At 38.0% G+C, this 20,190-nt stretch overlaps 1 protein-coding gene across 5 annotated transcripts in view; it reads right to left on the minus strand.

Annotated features, from left to right (window-relative positions):
• Nucleotides 1-20,190, minus strand: part of TLK2 (tousled like kinase 2) — a 126,255-nt gene that overhangs the window by 78,953 nt on the left and 27,112 nt on the right. For all 5 annotated transcript variants that reach the window (XM_004374239.2, XM_023729382.1, XM_023729381.1 and 2 more), the window contains one exon: nucleotides 837-908. In XM_004374239.2, coding sequence (XP_004374296.1) covers nucleotides 837-908 — 72 coding nt within the window. The remainder of the gene's footprint in view (nucleotides 1-836; nucleotides 909-20,190) is intronic.

Genomic DNA, 20,190 nt, shown 5'->3' on the forward strand with positions numbered 1-20,190 from the left:
GGCATCTATAAAAACTTTTTAAGTTTTCAGCACTCTCTATACACATACAAGGAGCCCTGATGGCACAGTGGGTAAGTGCTCAGCTGCTAACCAAAAGGTCGGCAGTTTGAACCCACCAGCTGCTCCGCGGGACAAAAATGTAGCAGTCTGCTTCCGTAAAGATTTACAGCCTTGGAAACCCTATGGGGAGTTCTACCCTGTCCTATAGGGTCGCTATGAGTCGGAATCGACTCGATGGCAATGGGTATACCTGTACACCTCGATATGAGAAGAGATCAAAAGAAACAGGTGAGCTTAAACCCCATCTCCAAACCAAAATATCTGCAAAATCTATCAACTTGCTCTAACTTCTTGATTTCTTTCGACTTCTTATCTAAATGCAAAGTTGGTGGTTGCAGATTTAGACTCATACTCATGCAGCCGAGTTACTTAATTAAAAAAAAAAAAAAAGTGAACTTCCATTTAACCAGCAAATAAAACCACCTTCAAGTTCTATTATTAAAGTTAGCCAGGTTACACTGATCCACTTTGTAGAACAAGTGTTAAAACTTAGGGCATTTAAACTAACTCAGCTACAAATGCAAATTTCTGCCCTTTATTGATGGCCAAACTACACACATACACACACACACACACAATACCCATACACGATTTTAATAATAAAAACCCTTCAGAGCCAAGCATAGCTACACAGATGCAAACGGCACACAAGTCCAAGGGGAGCCATTCACACAGACTTTAACTGCACCCCCCTAGAGTTACACAGTGCTATCTTTTAACCCAGACTGAAAGTGTGAGAATCTATGAAAAGTTGTGTAATGAATGTCACTTCTTACCTCTACTTCTTTATCACTCAAGGACCCCACGCTGCACAAGCTCTGATTGGAAGACTCACTATTAAGTGGACCCTGGAAAGAAAAAAAAAAAAAAAACTTAAAAACAACTCTAATTTAAGATGAAAGCAAAACTGACAGGAAGAAATCTGCTGATTTTGACACCTAAATTAGGTCAAAGAAGCCAACAGTTAACTGCAACAACTCCAAGTCAATTTGAAAAGAACTCAGCCAGTTACAGTACTATGCCCCAATGTTAAAATTCTCTAGATTCTATGTGCAGCTCTCCCTTCTAGAAGTACTTCTGCATGTAGTAAATTCATTCTTTCAGGAAAACTGGCATGGGAAATCAATACTCATGTCCTCTTGCATCATACAGACAATTATCTAAAAGTTGGGTGTTAAGGCATATGTTACAGTTCTGGACTTCCTCAAAGGTGTCAGAGAATAAAATGAAGCAAATGCAATTCTGAGTCATGTCTTATTAAGGAGGCAAGCGTCCTACCTCAAAAAACAAAGTTAAGAGAGGGTAAGTCTAGCATTACAGCATGAGCAGCTCCGCTGACCCACTCCAGAGTGAAACTGGTGAAAATTATTTTTAAAACATAATAATTCAAAGCCTCTAGAAATGGTCCTAAAGGAAAACAGAAATGAAGAAACATTTAGCCAAGAAAATCTACAAAAATTCATTAAGAAAGGTAAGAGTCTGTGATATTTAAACCAAAACCACGCGCCCTTCTTCCCTGCCTCCCAGCTCAGTAAGACTCCACTCAAGATTGCTGCAGCCAAGAATACAGGGCTCCCTCTCCTCCCAGCTCCCAGCCAGAGGGCTTTCCTCCCACGAGAAGCAGGACTACAGCCCCACGCAAGTGCAGTAGTGAAATGGTGGCTCCCTTTCTCTACCCAACATCCACTTGTAAAATGGAGGCTCTATACTGGGCTTCCCGTGCTGAAAATAATGGATCCCCAACAGCCCTTCTAGCTCTTCTCCCAGATTGTGAGGCAGTGGTTCCACACCAGCAGAGGCAAGCCAGAAAAATCTCAGGCTGATGGCCCCCTCCCCAACCAAGCACTCAGCTCCTAAAGCAGGGGTGTCACTCAGAAGAAGCTTGCCATTGTCTCAACCCTAGCTCCAGAACACTGGCTCTGAGATTTTACCTCAGGGCAGGGAAAAAAGAGCCAAAAACCGCTGCCTTCAAGTTGATTCTGACTTACAGCAACCCTTTAGGACAGAGCAGAACTGCCCCATAGGGTTTCCAAAGAGCAGCTGATGACCATTTGGTGTGCAACCAGGGCTCTGAGAGGAGAAGCAGGCCTGAAAATAAATAACCTCCTTATTTCTTACCAAAGGAACTCACTTCACTTGCAACAGAACGTGGAGAAGTTTAAGTCTAAGGGTGCTCTCAAGAACAGTGCGGGCTGTAATGAAAGGCAATTGGGAGAAAATGTGTAGATTTTCTTCCTTTTTTTAATATTTTATTTTTGTTGTTGTTGAGAATATACACAGAACATACACCGATTCAACAACTTCTCCATGTACAACTCAGTAACACATTGATTACATTCTTTGAGTTGTACAACCATTCACACCCTCCTTTTCCCAGTTGTTCCTCCCCCATTAACATAAACTCATTACCCCCTAAATTTCCTATCTAATCTTTCAAGTTGCTGTTGTCAGTTTTGGAGCCCTGGTGGCACAATGGTTAAGAGCTCGGCTGTTAACCAAAAGGTCGGCAGTTCGAATCCAGCAGCCGCTCCTTGAAAACCCTATGGGGTAGTTCTACTTTATCCTATAGGGTCACTATGAGTCAGAATCGACTCAACAGCCAACGGGGTTGGTTTTGGTTGTCAATCTGATCCCATATAAATAGTTCTTAAAAGAGCATAATGCTCAAGGCAGACATTCTTTACTAGTTAAACTAAAATACCGTTTGGTTTTAACAAGATTTCAGGAGATATTTTTGGTTTATGGTTTAAAGATTATCTCAGGGCAATAGTTTTAGGGGTTTATTCAGCCTCCATGGCTTCAGAAAGTCTGGAGTCCATGAGAATTTGAAATTCTGTTTTGTATTTTTTCCCCTTTTAGTCAGGATTCTTTTACAAAATCTTTGATCAAGATGTTCAGTAATGGTAGCCAGAAACCATCCAGTTCTTCTCCTCTCATGGTAGAGGAGATAGTTGTTCATGGAGGCAATTAGCCACACATCCATTTCCTCCTCCCATTCCTGACTCTCCTTCTTCTGTTGCTCTAAGCGAATAGAGACCAATTATTGTGGCTTGGATGGCCGCACAGCCTGGAGTGTAGATCAGCTAGTTGTCAAAAGACAACAAAGGAATAAGACAGCTGGGAGGAGGCCTGCAGGGATTAGAACTAACATCAGATAGGGACCTCAGAAACTATTCCTTTCAAGGAGCCACAATTTGATTGAACTATTTTGTGGAAAAATTTATGCCCCCAGGCATTTCTGAAAGCCAACAGAGCAAACAGAGCAATCAGAACAATCGGTGAGTTCAACAGCTGGGTGGGGTCAGGAAAAGAGTAGAAGAGAGCCCAACCAGGTACACTGTCATCCTGGGGTGGGCATACCCAAAGCTGAATCTCCCTGAAGAGTAACATAAAAGACTAAACACTGTAGGAGGTGAAAGAGACTTCACTAAATAACCCAGCCAGTCACCAAACAAATAAACAAGCAAATAACAAGTGGGGGAGGGGGTAGTACCCTGAGTTGTTATAATATATTATCTAAAATGTCCAGTTTCCAACAAAAAAAATAATGAAGCATGCAAAGAAACACGAAGTATGATTCATACATCGGAAAAAAGCAGGCAACAGAAATTGTCTGTGAGAACAACCAAACATTATAAATATGTTCAGAGTACTAAAGTAAAATGTCATTAAAGAAGTAAAGAAGGTATAATGAAAACATCACATTAAACAGAAAATATAAACAGATAAAAAAAACTTTTCAAAAGAACCAAATGGAAATTCTAGAACTGAAAAAGCACAGTAACTGAAGTAAAAAATTCACTATAGAGGCTCAAAAGTAGATTTGGACTGGCAAAAGAAAAAAACAGCAAACCTGAAGATAAATCAACAGAAGGTATGCAAGCCGAAAAACAGAGTAAAAAGAATGAAGAAAAATGAACAGAGCCTCACAGAAATGCTGGACACCATTAAGCAAAACAACATACACATAATGGGAATACCAAAAGGAGAGGAGAGAGAGAAAGGAGTAGAAAAAATATTCAAAGAAATTATGGTGGAAAACTTGACAAATTTTTTGAAAAACAATAACCTACAAATGCAGGAAACTCAGTGAACTCCAAATAGGATAAATGCAGAGACCCACAAACAGACAGATCATAGGAAAAATGCTGAAAGACAAGGAAAAAGCACCTCACTGCTTATAACCCAAAAAACCAAACCCACTGCCATCAAGTCAATTTTGACTCACAGTGACCCTACAGGACAGGGTAGAACTGCTTGATAGTTTCCAAGGCTGTATGTCTTTACGGAAGCAGACTGCAACATCTTTCTCTCACAGAATAACTGGTGGGTTCGAACTGCTGACCTTTTGGTTAGCAGCTGAGCGCTTTAACCAACTGCACCATGAAGGGTCCTCCACTGCTTACAGGGAGCCCAAAAGCTGATGTCTCAGCAGAAATAATGGAGGCTAGAAAGCAGTGGTATAACATTCAAAATACTCAAAGAAAAAAACTGTCACCCAAGAGTCCTATGTCCATCAAAGCTATGTTTCAAAAACAAAACTGAAATAAAGACTTTCCCAGATAAACAAAAACAGACAATATTTTGCTAGCAAACCCCTTACAAGAAATACTAAAGGAAGTACGTAAGCTGAAAGCAAATGACCCAGACAGTAATTCAAACCCACACGAACAAAGAGAATGAGAAAAACATCATAAATGCATATTTTTCTATTTCTTCTTATAATTAATTTTAAAATCAACTGTATAAAATAACACATACATAATGTATTGTTGGGTCTATAACATATAAAAATGTAATACATATGTTATATATTTGCCAATAACAGCACAAAGGAGATGGGGAGAAAAGTTGTAATGGGCTAAGAAAATGACTACAGATGGTAAAGTAATATAAAATTATAACATGTATTGCTGGGTTTGTAACATTAATAGATGTAAATGTATATAACCATATCACAAAAAGGGGGGAAGAGAATAGAACTATATAGGATAACATTTCTATATATCACTAGAATTAAGCCACTATAAATCTGAAGCAAATCCTAGTAAGTTAAGATGTAGTAAACCCTAGAGCAACTATTAAAAAAAGTAGTAACTCAAGAAGGCAGAGAAAAAAAATCATTAAAGAAATTAAAATGCTACATTAGAAAATACCCCCTTAACGCAAAAGAAAGCAGTACTCTGAAAATTACAAAACACTGTTGAAAGAAATTAAAGAAGACCTAATAAAATTGAAAAACATCCCATGTTCATGGATCAGAAGATTTAACAAGACAATAATACTCTCCAAACCGATCTACAGATTCAACACAAGCCCTTTCAGAATCCCAGCTGACTTCACAGAAATTTAAGCTGATTCTAAAATTCATATGGAATTACAAGGAACCAACATAGCCAAAACAATTCTGAAAAACAACAACAAAGTGAGAGGACTCACATTCCCCAGTTTAAAAACTTACTACAAAGCAGCTGTAATCAAAATGGTATGATACTGGCATAAGGATAGATATAGATCAATAGAAGAGATTTCACAGTCCAAAAGTAAATCCAGACATGTATGGTCAACTAATCTATAACAAGGGTACTGTCTTAGTTATCTAGTTCTGCTATAACACAAATATCACGAGTGGATGGCTTTAACAAACAGAAATTTATCCTCTCACAGTCTAGGAGGCTAGAAGTCCAAATTCAAGGCACCAGCTTCCAGGGAAGGCTTTTTCTCTCTGTTGGTTATGGGGGAAGGTCCTTGTCATGAGTCTTCCCCTGGTCTAGGAGCTTCTCCACTTAGGGACCCCAAGTCTAAAGGATGTGCTCCGCTCTTGGCCCTTCTTTCTTGGTGCTATGAAGTCTCTCACTCTCTACTTGCTTCTCTCTCCTCTTACCTATCCTTTTAAGATAAAAGGTGATGCAGGCCACACCCCACGGAAACTACCTTTACATTGGATCAGGGCTGTGACCTGAGTAAGGGTACTGCATTCCACCCTAATCCTCTTTAACATAACCTAATCTTGCCTCATTAACCACAGTCAGAGATTAGGATTTACAACACATAGGAAAATTACATCAGATCACAAAATAGAAGACAACCACACAATACTGGGAATCATGGCCTAGCTAAGTTGACACATATTTTGGGGGGACACAATTCAATCCACAACAGGTGTCAAGACCATTCAATGGGAATATTCTTTTCAACAAATAGGTGCTGGAACAACTGGATAGCCACGTGCAAAAGAATGAAGTTAGACCTATACCTCATACCATATACAAAAATTAATTCAAAACGCATCAAAGACCTAAATGTAAGGGCTAAATCTTAATGACCTTAATTACCAACAAAAGAATAAATAGATAAACAGGACTTCACCGAAATTAAATAAAGGCTTTTGTGCTTCAAAGGACACCATTAAGAAAGTGAAAAGGCAACCCACAGAATGGGTTTATACAATTTTAAAATCAATTGTATAAAATAACATATACATAATGTGTTGTTGGGTTTATAAATATTTGTAATTCATATCTCATATTTATAAATATAAAATATTTATAAATATTTGTAATTCATATCTGATAAAGGAGTTGTCTCCAGAATAAAAAACTCCATAATACAAAGACAAACAATCCAATTAAGAAATGGGCAAAGGATCTGAACAGACATTTCTCCAAAGATATGCAAATGGCAATGAGCACATGAAAAGATGTTCAACATCATTAGTCATCAGGGAAATGCAAATCAAACCACAATGAGATACCACTTCACACCCACTAGAATAGCAAGAATTAAAAAGTCAGGCAACAACAAGTCTTCGCAAGGATGTGGAGAAACCTTTACACAATGCTGGTGGGAATGTAAAATGGTGCAACCACTGCTGCTCATTTTCTGGTTCTGACAACTGCGCTATGCTTATCTTATGTAAGATGTTAACATTAAAAGAAGTTGGGTAAGGGAAATACTAAAACTCTTAGTACTATTTTTGCAAGTTTTCTGTATAAGTCTAATTAGTTCGAAAGAAAGTTTAAAAAAACAAATTGTTTACCAGTTCATTCTTAAACATACCAATTATTAAATAATATTTCACTATCTATGATATCTCTGTTATTACACATTAAATTCATGTATATACACACAACATAAAAGATAATTTATTTCTGAGCTATTCTACTGGTAAAAAAAACTTATCAGAATTTATAATCCTGTTTAGTAAATGGAATGGCAAATCTCCCTTCAATTATGATATTTTCTTTAATAATGTCATTTATTCTTCTGAGTGAATTTTGAAACAGGTTTGTCAAATCACATTAAATCTACACCTCACCTAGAAAAAAAAGAGCATCTGTAAAATATTTAATTCATCTACCCAAAAACATAAATGGCCTAAATTTTTTTTAAATATCTTTTTATTCCTAATTTCTAATTTTACTACATTGCTGTCAAAAAACACAGTCTGCATGGTGTCAATTCAAAATTTAAGACTTTCTTTTTTGGTCTGATGCAAGATCAATTTTTATAAATGTTCAAGGTACACTGGAAAAGAATATGTATTTTCTGTCTGTTAGGGACTGTCATGGATTGAACTGTGTCCCCCAAAAATATGTGTATCCATTTGGCTAGGCCATGATTCCCAGTATTGTGTGACTGTCCACCATTCTGTCATCTGACGTGATTTTCCTATGTGTTATAAATCCTATTTCTAAGATGTTGATGAGATGGGATTAGCGGCAGTTATATTAACGAGGCAGTACTCTTATCTACAAGACTGGACTATGTCTTGATTGTGCCAATCTCTTTTGAGAAATAAAAGAGCGAAGTGAGCAGAGAGACTGGGGACCTGATACCACCAAGAAAGCAGTGCCGGGAGCAGACATGGAGAACTGGCGTTCCTGCGTGGAAAGCTCCTAGACAAGGGGAAGACTGATGACAAGGACCTTCCTCCAGAGCCGAGAAAGCTTCCCCCGGAGCTGATACCCTAAATTCGGACTTCTAGCCTACTGGACTGTAAGAGAATGAACTTCTGTTTGTTAATGCCGTCCACTTGTGGTACTTCTGTTATAGTAGCACTAGATAACCAAGGCAGGGGCAGAGAGGATCTATATGTCTACTGGATTACGCATGTTAAATCAGTTGTTCTAATCTTGACTAATTTTGCTGATTTTTTATCTGCTTGATCTCTTAGATTCTGAGAGAGGTGCATTATATATCAAATGATACTAACAGGTTTGTCAAATTGCATTAAATCTACTCCTTATATTTTCAGATTGGTCTGTTATTATTAGTTACAGTTCTACTCTGTCCTATAGGGTCACTATAGTTGGAATCGACTTGACGGTAGTGGGTTTGGTTTTTGTTTTGTTTTGGTTTCCTCAATTGTAAATTCCCCCATTTGTTGCATCTTTTTATTAAGGTGCTTTGTAATTTCTGAATAAATTCATATTCAGCTTTGGGAAAGTCATCTGTATTTCCTGGGTTAAAGAACAGTCCCTAAAGGGTAGTTTAATGGTTGCCTCTGCCAGTGCCCTGTAACATTCATCAGTTCCAAACACATTTATACATTAGTTTTCCTGCCCAGAATTTCCACACAAGAGTGGGGTTTCCATTTCTTGCAGGTGGCTTTTAACAGCTACAATCCAAAGCAAGTGGCTCACTTCTGTCTTAACCTAGGACTGGCAGGCAGTTTGACTAGTTTTAGTGTGCAGACAGGAGCCCTGGGTGATACAAACAGTTAATGCACAGTTGGTGTCAGTCACCAACTGAAAGGTTGGTGGTTCTTGAGTCTACGCAGAGGCACCTCAGAAGAAAGCCCTTGCTGTTTACTTCCAAAGAATCAGCCATTAAAAACACAGTTCTACTCTTACACATATGGAGTCGTCATGAGTCAGAATCAACTGGATGGCAACTGGTTAAGTTTGCAGTCGGGCTTGTCCCTTCCCAATTCCCAGCTTTACGCAGGAAGCTGAGCTCTAGTTCGGGCCTGTGACCTCAATTCCCATTCCAAGTGGGAATGAAACCCCAACTCCTAAGGCATAAAAAAAAGCCTATGAGCCATCAAGACTTAACTCCCATTCGCCACTGCAATACTAAGTTTTCTCTTTATGCCTGACATTTAGAGTTTCCACTTTATTGGTTTCATGCTTGTTTTATATTAAAACAGTATCTTATTTAATTGTTGTTAAATTCTATGCAACATTTCTATAAATTGGAGAAGGGGTTTAGGGGAGAAGAGAGATTTTCTGCAGCAGTTATGGCCTTCATCTTAATCAGAACACTTTTCTTCTCCTTTTTCTCCTTTCTGTATGTGAGGTCATAACTAGGAGTCAATTTTTCCTATTCTTCTGATACCGCTGATATCTAGAAATTACATAATTTTTATGTATTTCATTTAGCCAATCATGTTACTGAACTGTTATTCTTTCTGATCATTTCTCATTCTTTTTGATTTAGTTGTCTATGTATAAAATCATAGAATCTTTAAATAATGATACCTTTATCTCTTCCTTTCCACAATTTTTACCTCTTGTTTGTTTCACATTTTACTACACTGTCTAAAACAATTTATCGTAATCATCGTAGGGAACATTTTTTTGTTCTTCAATTTAATGGTAATTCCTCTAATGTTTTATCATTAAAAACTGTTTTGTTGTTTTTTTAAACTAGAAAGGAAGGATGGCTATTGAATTTATCCAAATGCTTTTTTAAAAGTATTTATTTACTTATTCGCTATTATAAAATAATAATAATAGCTACCTATGTAGCACTTCTATGGGCAGGTATTCTATATTAGCACATTTAATTCTAACTGACAGAAATAAAACCAAAAAACCAAACTCAATGCTGTTGAGTCGATTCTGACTCATAGCGACCCTACAGGACAGAGCAGAACTGCCCCAAAAGGTTTCCAAGGAGCGGCTGGTAGATTCGAACTGCCGACCTTTTGGTTACCAACCAAACGCATAACCACTGCACCACCAGGGTCCCAACTGATATAAACAGACCCACACAAATATGCCCATTTTTTACAAAAGTACAAGTAAAAGCAATTCAATGGAAGAGTGATGGTCTTTTCAACAAATGACGCTGGAGCAACTGCCCATCCATAGGCAAAAAGGTGAGCCTTGACTTAACCTCATACCTTATATAAAAATTAACTCAAAATGAATGAAGAATTTTAAATGTAAAACTATAAAGCTTTCAGGAGAAAATCTTCAGGACCTAGGGCTAGACAGAGTTCTTAGACTTGACATCAAAAGTTCGACCCATAGAAGAAAAAATTGATAAATTGAACCTCATGAAAACTGAAAACTTTTGCTTTACAAAAGACCCTGATAACAGAATAAAACGACGAATTACAGACTGGGAGAAAATATTTGCAAACCACTTACCCAACAAAAGACTTAAAATTAGACATATAAAGAACTCAAAACCAAAGAGTGAAAAAAAAAAATTCAATTAGAAAATTGGTAGAAGACATAAACAGACATTTCACCAAATCACCAAAGAGGATACAAAGATGGCTAATAAGCACATGAAAAGATGCTCAACATCATTAGTCATTAGGGAAATGCAAATTTAAACCGCAATGATTACACACCTACCAGAATGGCTAAAATAAAAAATAGTGACAACACTAAATATTGGGGAGATTTGGAGAAACTCGATCACTCATTCATTGCTAGTGGGAATGTAAAAAGGTACAGCCCCTCTGGAAGGGTGTTTAGCAGTTTCTTTTAAAATAAAAAAATGCACTTACCATATGACCCAAGCAATTCTACTCTTGGACACTTATCCCAAATAAACAAAAACATGTTCATGCAAAAATATATACATTTTCACAGCAGCTTTATTCATAACAGTCCAAAACTGAAAACAAACAAAATGTCCTTTAACGACTAAATGGTTAAACAAACTGTGGTGTATGTGTACACTATGGAATGCTACTCAGCAATAAAAAGGAACCAACTATTTATACCTATAACAACTTGGATGGACTTCGAAGGAATTATGCTGAGTGAAAAAAGCCAATCTCAAAAGATTGTGTACTATATGATTCCATTTACATATATAATTCTCTAAATGAAATTACAGAGATGAAAAACAAATCAGCAGCTGTCAGTGGTAAAGGACTGAGGGAGAGAGGGTGAGTGTGACCATAAAGGAGTAGCAAGAGGGAGCCTTGTGGTCATGGAACAGTTCTGCATCTTGATTATGGTTGTGGTTACAAGAAGCTACACAAGTGATAAAATTGCAAAGAAGTACACACGTACACAAGTGCATGTATAACTGGTGAAATCTGAGTAAGCTCTGTGGATTTTACCAATGTCAATTTCCTGGTTTTGATACTGTACTATAATTATGCAAGATGTTCACACTAGGGGAAGAGGGGTGAAGGGTGCATGGGACGTCCCTGCACATTTTTGCAACTTCCTGTGAATCTATAATTATTTCAGAAAAGTTTTTATTATTCATGTATTATTTATGCATTTGCTAATGTAAAGTAATAATAATGATAACCAACACTTACATAGCACTTGCTACAAGGACCAAGCATTCTATATTAGCACATCTAATCCTTATAACACCTTACAAGGTAAGGTAGGTACTACTATCATTCTCATTTATAAGTGAGGAAACTGTAAGAGAAGTTCAGTAAACTCATTCAAGGTCACACAGCTGTTAAGAAGCAGAGCGAGGATCTGGATTAAGGAGATTTGCTACAAAGTATGTGCTCTTAACCACTGGCCGCATTGATTCTAGATATATTGATGAATTTTAAATACTGAACTTGTCTGGTATCTTAGGATAAATTACTTGAAAATGGCCATCTCCCAAGGCCATCTGGTAATATTTTTATTAGAATGAAAACATCTATATCATAAATGAGATTAAGCAAAACTTTTACTTTTTCGTGGTTGTTAGTTTTTGTTATCAGAGTTGTTAACTTCCGTGTTATTATTTAACATGAGAATTATCTATTCCTTAAAAGTTTAGGAGCCACCAGTAACTAAACCAAAAAAAAAAAAAGAAACCCCACTGCCGTCAAGTCGATTCCAACTCATAGTGACCCTACAGGACAGAGCGGAGCTGCCCCACAGGGTTACCAAGGAGCGGCTGGTGGATTCAAACTGCCTACCTTTTTGTTAGCAGCCGACTGCTTAACCACTGTGCCACCAGGGCTGGAGATACAAGTAACTAGGGAGTAGGTGTTTGCTCCCTTCAAGGGGTGGAGGGTGGGAGGAAGGAGTAGATTTCTAATCTCCTCTAGTCATCCGCGTCTAGGTTTTTTTTTTCCCCTTTTGGTAGGTCTTCAGTATCTTCTGTTACATCCAATTTATTTCCCTCCATTTCCCCTTTTGTTTCTTAATTTTCCAACTCTGGATTTACTAATCCCTATTCTTCTGTTTTGCAATTATTTATTTCTTCTTGTATTTTTATTATTTCTTTCCTTCTCTTTTTTGGTTTCTTTGTTCTTTCTAAAGCCTTAAACTGAGCGTTAATTTCAAATTCTTGTATGTCAAGTATCTCTTCACATCGCTGTCGTGTGCCCTCGAGTCGATTCCGACTCACAGTGACCCTATAGGACAGAGTGGAACCACCCCACAGAGTTTCCATCTCACTTACTTTGGACATGTTATCATGAGGGATCAGTCCCTGGAGAAGGACATCAGGCTTGGTAAATTAGAGGGTCAGTGAAAAAACAGAAGACCCTTAATGAGATGGATTGACACAGTGGCTGCAACAATGAGCTCAAACACAGCAATGATTATGAGGATGGCACAGGACTGGGCAGCATTTTGTTCTGTTGTACACAGGTCACTATGAGTCAGAACCAACGTGATAGCACCTAACAATAACAATCTTTATGGGAGTAGATCGCCAAGTCTTTTCTCCCACTGAGTGGCTGATGGATTCGAACCTCCGCCCTTTAGGTTAGCAGCTGGGCACTTAACATTGCACCACTAGAGCTCCATTGTCCATATTATATAACTTAAATACATTGTATTTTCATTTATCTTATTTTCTAAATAAAATGGTTTGTTACTTAATATTTGATGTACCATAGCTATTTAGGAGAATGCTTACTAACATCTAAGTCACTTGGGAGGGGACACTGTCCCTTAAATAGTCATCTCAGACTCAAAAAGAAGTCACCTGCCCAAGAGCAAAGATAAGAAGGCAGGAAGGGACAGGAAAAGTGGATGAATAGACACGGAGAACCTACAGTGGAACGGAAAGGGAGAGAGTGCCGACACATTGCGGGGATTGCAACCAATGCCACAAAACAATTTGTGTATACATTTTTGAATGAGAAACCAGTCTGCACTGTAAACTTTCACTTAAAACACAATAAAATTTTTTAAAAAAAGAAGCTAGTAAGAATTTTTAAAACTAATTATGATAAAGTTAAACCAAAAAAAAAACCCAAATCTGTTGATGTGGAGTTGATTCAGACTCAAAGCAACCCTACCGGAGAGAGCAGAACTGCCCCATAGAGTTTCCAAGGCTGTAATCTTTACAGAAGCAGACTGCCACATCTTTCTCCCACAGAGCAGCAAGTGGGTTCAAACAGCTGACCTTTCAGTTAGCAGCCAAAGGCTTAACCACTATGCCACCAGGGCTCGTATGATAAAGTTAAGATCCCTCAATAAAAGCTTCATTTTCAATGCCAACCTTTTAAACCCATTACCCTGTCTCCTGATACTAATGATTTGTTTATTTTTTTAAGGTAAAAAGCAAATGGACAGTTTTTTAAAATGGACAAAGTCAAGTTTCTTGTTTCAAAAAAAGTATGACTCCAAAAAACAAAGTAAAATATGTTTTTAACATATTTTAAATGCACTTTCTTGGAGCTTAAAAACAAAAATTTCATGGCGAGAGTTGTACAACATTGTGACTAATTAATGCCACTGAATTGTGTATTTAAAAATCGTTAAAACGGCAAATTTTATGTTATACATATTATACCACAATGCAATTTTTTAAAAAATACTTCAGTTACAAGCCTAGAGAAAACTCTGTGTATAAGTTATAAACCCATTAAAAACCAAGGTTGATGTAAATGTTGACCAGCCTTTAATACATGAAGGAAGCCCATGTAAACTTAGAAATAACTTGTAAAAGTAGGGTCCAAAGGTTAATCTTTCACTCCTGGAAAAGTTTAAATGTCAACATTTGTTAAGTTTCTAAAGTCTTCATTTCCTCCTTGGACTAAGTTGACAGCTTAAAAGGTATTGAGGACAGAAAACAAAAGTTAAGCTTGATTAGGTGTAAAGGAGTACAGCTAACAACAGTTCAAACTACCTAAGATTACTTCATTAAAGGCTAGACCTTCAGTAAAGGTAAAACTAAGGGTCCACACTCCTTTTTAAAAAACTTATTAGTAGCACTACCTTTTCACACCATGGCAGAAATGCTTACATTACTTCCAGAATGTTCCCAACTTGGCTTTTGAGACTGTTGGTATTTGGCAAAGTGCACTGTGTGGACCCCTTTAACTTATACATCATCCTCAGTAAACATTCCTTCAAGAAAAAATTTCTTAAAATAACAAAAGAAATTTGATCTATTTAAAAACCGGCAGCACTATTACAATCTATTCCAATACAATTTTTATAACTGTAAACCAAGGTAACTGAGGTAGCTCTTTTACTGTACCAACTTTGATACCAAGTGAAGCTAACTAATGTAGAAAACCAGAAAAAATGTCCAACTGAATCAACTGGCTTAACTGGTAAGAACAACAGTAACAAACATGTTTAAGTGGCATACATATGATGATGAAGTCCATCTCTGCCTTCCATTTAATATTTTACCAAAAGTGGGATGATTTTAAATAACTTTGTCTTTATAAACAAGCAAAAATATTCAAGTATGCTGTCAAAGAAATCCTTTACTAATATTAATGATTATTACTAATATTTCAGGCATGCCAATCCTAACATGTAATTTAGTAACATACATTTTCAGAGAACAAGAAGCTCAACAAGATATCCTTTACCTGCCTACTGTCCTGAAAACTAGCCTATGGAAGTCTACGTAATTCACTCAAGATCCAGTATATATAATCAAAAAGACATAGTAACAAGTAAGTATTGGCAAGGATATGGAGAAATGGGAACTCTCATACACTGCTGGTGGGGGGTGTAAAATGGTACAGCCGCTTTGGAGAACAGTCTGGCAATTCCTTAAAAGCTTAAACATAGAGTAATCATATGATCCAGCAATTCCACTCTTAGGTATATATTCAAGAGAAATGAAAACTTATGTCCACACAAGAACTTGTACATAAATACTCATAGTAGCATTATTCACAATAAACAAAAAATGGAAACATCCCAAATGTTCAATGACTGATGAATGGATAAATAAAATGTGGTATATCCATATGATACAATGTTATTTGGCAATAAAAGGAAATGAAGTACCGATACATGCTATAACATCGATGAAACTTGAAAACATAACGTTGAGTGAAAGAAGTCAGTCACAAAAGACCACATACTGTATGATTCAATTCATATGAAATGGTCAGAATAGATAATTCTATAGAGACAAACAGTAGACTGGTGGTTGCCTTGAGCTGGGAGGGATGGGGGAATCAAGGAGCAACGGTAAGGAGTGCAAGCTTTCTTTCTGGGGTGATAAAAATGTTCTACAATTGAATATACTAAAAGCCACTGAATTGTGCACTTTAATTGGGTGAACTGTTTGATTGTATGGTACGTAAATTACATCTCAATAAAGCTTTAAAAAAAAAAAAATAAGATCCAGTGCAAGCTAATAGATCTTGCTGGATACAGGAAGTACTTACAACCATGGACTGTGTTGCTATGGTGGTAGATACAGAAGAGCATCAAACATAATTCCTGCCCTCCAGAGCTTCCCGATCATCTATGGAAAGGATTAGGTTACCGTTTTCTTCCTCTGATTTTCAAATTCTTTATCCCATTTATGATTTCTTTAAATAAGTGAAAAAACACTGGTCTACAAATGTCTTTACAGGATGACTGTTTAAAGAACAGTGATCCAAACTAGGTCTACAAGCAGCAACATCTATATGGTAAATCTCGTAACTATCTGCTGAGCGAAAAATAAACAAGCTGCAGGACAATAATTGCAGTATGATACAAATTTTGTAAAACACAAAAACCAGTACTGTCTGTTTTCTATGGGTAAATATACATGCACATAAAAGTAGTGTTTTAAAAATCTAGATGGAAACATATCAAACTTCTCAGAGGAGTTATAGTTCTCATTATTATAAAAGTATGCATACATTTATCGTATACCTAAATATTAATCATTACAAAAACTAATCCAAGAGAAAGCAATATAACTTTAATATATGAGGAACCATTAGCCATCAACTACTGTATATGACACTATAAGGCTTACAATTTTTGCTTTTAGCTTTCTCCTTATGCTAAAAAATAAAAACCTCTCCTTTACAGACTAAAAATTACAAATTCAAGATTTACAGACTAAAACAAAAGAGCTCCATACAAAATTCTGAGGCACTCTATAGTAAAGATAACACAGAAGAATAAGAAAAAATATATAAAAATCAACATAATCTATATTTAAAATACCCAAGGGGTAAGCAACCCTGAAGAAGATTCAATAATCACTAAGTTTAGGTTCCCAGCTTTTATTGTTGTGAAGAGATCATTACTTAATCTATAAGAAACAAACTCCACTGACATCTTCTGTACGAAACAGTGTAACAAAATTCCTATTGTAGAGCCAATATATCGGTGCAATGGTTAGTGTCACTTATTAATTATGACACAAACTTTAACAAGTTTCCTCATCTGTAGAGAGCCAAGCAGACATCACTAATGCCCCCTAGGACCCTTCAAGGACTATAATTTAAGATGGCAACTTTATAAAATCAATGGCTCTTCCTGCTATATACACACCTTAGCTCTGTTTTCCGTTTCAGCCTAATTGGGAAAAAAGATAGCTGGGAAATCCCCCACCAGGGCATAGTATCTCATCTGCTCACCTTCAAATTCCAAAAATAACACTACTAACCTATCACCAGGGATGGTGTTATATTTGGCGTAACTCATGTACAGACTCTTAGCGAGGTTACTTATGCCCCTAAAGCACACATTTCCAAGGCACAGGCTCATGGCTCAGAGTTAAATTTAACAACCTTAATAAACAGTGTATTAAAGCTGCATTAAAACCAGTGTCTTGACATATCATCTGTGACGGGTATCACAAGTTATATCACTGATTATTTTCTTGTGAGTGATTTACCTTAAAATAAAACATAGATTCAAATTTAGTACTATAAAATTTAATCTCACTTGCCATTTTCTGAGCGGGGACAAAATGGGATGTCCCAGGGGTGTGACCAATAGAAAAATGATCAAGAACAGTTGTTAGTGACAGTTTAAAGTTAGATGTGTGGGACTGAATCACTGTATGAAACCAGGCAAACCACTCAAGCTCTATGAGCTCTGGTCTTCTCATCTGTTGGAAGAGAGGAAAAACCACCCACCTTATGGCTATTGCAAGGATTAAATGAGATAATACTACATATGGGGGGGGGCGGTAATACAGTGCCTGAAATACAGTTGGTGTTCAATGCAGATTAGTCACCTCCTTTCCTCTATATGGAAATCCTGGTGGCATAGTGGTTAAGAGCTGCAGCTGCTAACCAAAAGGTCAGCAGTTTGAATCCACCAGCTGCTCCTTGGAAACCCTCCGGGCAGTTGTACTCTGTCCTGTAGGGTCACTATGAGTTGGAACTGAATTGACGGCAACAGGTTTGGTTGTTTTTTTGTTTTTATTTTTTTTATTTTCCCCTATATAGAATGGTCCTGCATGGATCATCCTTAATGTAAAACTTTAACAAAGCCATCCAACTTTAACCATCCAATAAACTGCCAAGTATGTATTACAATAAAATAGTCTGGCACAGTGAGAGGTCCGATTACTCAACAAGTCACAATATTTAAGTCCTAACTAAAAGTGAAAGGTTTTCAACCATTTATCTAAATAAAAAATACTACACCAAAGCTGGAAACTCAGCATCTTAAATCTATTTCTCCTTTCGATCGCCACTAGGTTATAAACTCCATGAAGGTAGGGAACATAACCTTTCTTATTTACTACTATATCCCCAGCACAGTATCTGTTATGTTGATAAACCCCTTGTACCTTAATATCCTCATCCATGAAATGGAAATACAAAATGACTTCTATTACAAGGAACTCTAAGAAATATTCTCACTCTAATGGGGGCAGTGGTGGTTCAATGGTAGAATCCTCGCCTTCCATGAGGGAGACCTGAATTAGATTCCTAGCCAATGCACCTCATGCACAGCCACCACCTGTCTATCAGTGGAGGCTTGTATGCTGCTATGATTCTGAACAGGTTTCAGTGGAGCTTACAGACTAAAACTTGGAAGAAAAGGACTGGTAATCTACTTCTGAAAATCAGTCAATGAAAACCCTGGGGATCACAATGGTCCAATCTACAACTGATGGAGGGAACCGTGTAGGACAGGGTGGTGTTTTGTTCCATTGTGCATGGGATCACCATGAGTTGAGAGCTGATTCAACGGCAGCTAACAACAACACCTGTTCTTGTGAATTTTTTTTTAATGCTGTTGCAAAACACATTGTTTTCTTAATTTCAGTTTTCAATTGTTCATTGTATCTAGAAATATAAATTTGGAGGTGGGGCCAAGATGGCAGAGTAGTCAGTCGCTTCCTGTGGTCCCTCTTACAACAAAGACCCAAAAAAAAAAACAAGTGAATCGATTATATATGACAATCTAGGAGCCCTGAACATCAAAGGCAAAGTTGAGGAATCGTACTGTGTGGCGGGGGAGGAAGAGACGACTGAGAAGCAGCAAGGAGTTGCCAGACCTGACCCAGTGGAAGCTGGCACCCTTCAGGCCAGACTGGCTGGCAGGCATGGTGAGAAAGCAGTGGCGCTCATGAGGCGTTTCCCACATTGAGAGAGACCAAGCAGCAGAGAGTCTACTCAGGCCTCCAGGACCAGTGAAAAGCAGCGCTCAATTGGCAAAAGATAAGTACATGCATATGACCTACCACGGGGATCAAAAGAACACCCCCTTTGAGAAAAACCTCTCTCATTTACGTGCCCCCTCCCCGCTCTGCACTGGGTCCCAGGCCAGCTTCAGCAAATGTCAAGTCCCCTGGGCTGGAAGTAGAACTCGTCACGCGCCCTGAGCCATTCTGCCGGCCTTGGAGAGAGAACAAATTAACAAACAGGAATAAATAATCTGCCAGCTCCCCTAAGCTGAGAACTCAGGGTAGGCACAGCTCCTTCGCCTAGGCACAGGCATAAGGGGTCCATGGACTTTGAATGTCTTTCACTCCTACACAGACCTGTGTGGGCCCATTTCAACAGTGTAGGCCCTCATTACCACAGTACAACAGGGTATATACATGAAGCCTAACTTCAACTGTATCAGCTATATGGTGAAGTGGCAGGTTTGTGACATCTGACACTGCTCTGCCCATTAAGCAGGGTCCTCACCTACCTGCAAAAGGGGTCTGAGGACTGGTGGCTCCACCCATGCCACCTAGCCACCCACAACAGGGGTCCAAGAATAAGTGGTGCCTCTTAGTCCTCACAGCCAACAGCACTGGGTGCTCATAGTCTAGCTGTAAAACCCACCTACCTAAGCACTCTAGAGAACAGGGACATGCTTTCCTCCCAGACACTCGGGGCAACTGTTAGCCCCCTGCCTTGCTCAGCGTATGACCCCCTACTGCAGCCAGATACTTGTGCCTACACCAATCATGCCTGCCTATCTAGGACTGTAGGTGAGAGCCTGCACCACACACTTGGTGACTGACTACCTGGACACCTGAGCTGAATCCATACAAGAAAAGTAAATGGACTCCTCGACTCACATACCTAGTAACAGATGTAACCACGTGGTGACAGCATGTTAGAGCTTCAAAGGCACCAATAATCAAACTAGCTCACACGAGCAGCCTATTTGGGCATATCAAAACAAAACAAAACAAGAAGCTAGGACATACAGTAACCAAACATAAATAAATATAATAACTTATTGATGGCTTGGAGACAACAGTCAATATTAAATCACATAAAGAGGCGGACCATGATGGCTTCAGCAAGCT

This window comes from Trichechus manatus, unplaced genomic scaffold (assembly GCF_000243295.1).
Source record: "Trichechus manatus latirostris isolate Lorelei unplaced genomic scaffold, TriManLat1.0 scaffold00028, whole genome shotgun sequence".
Classification (NCBI taxonomy): Eukaryota; Metazoa; Chordata; class Mammalia; order Sirenia; family Trichechidae; genus Trichechus; species Trichechus manatus.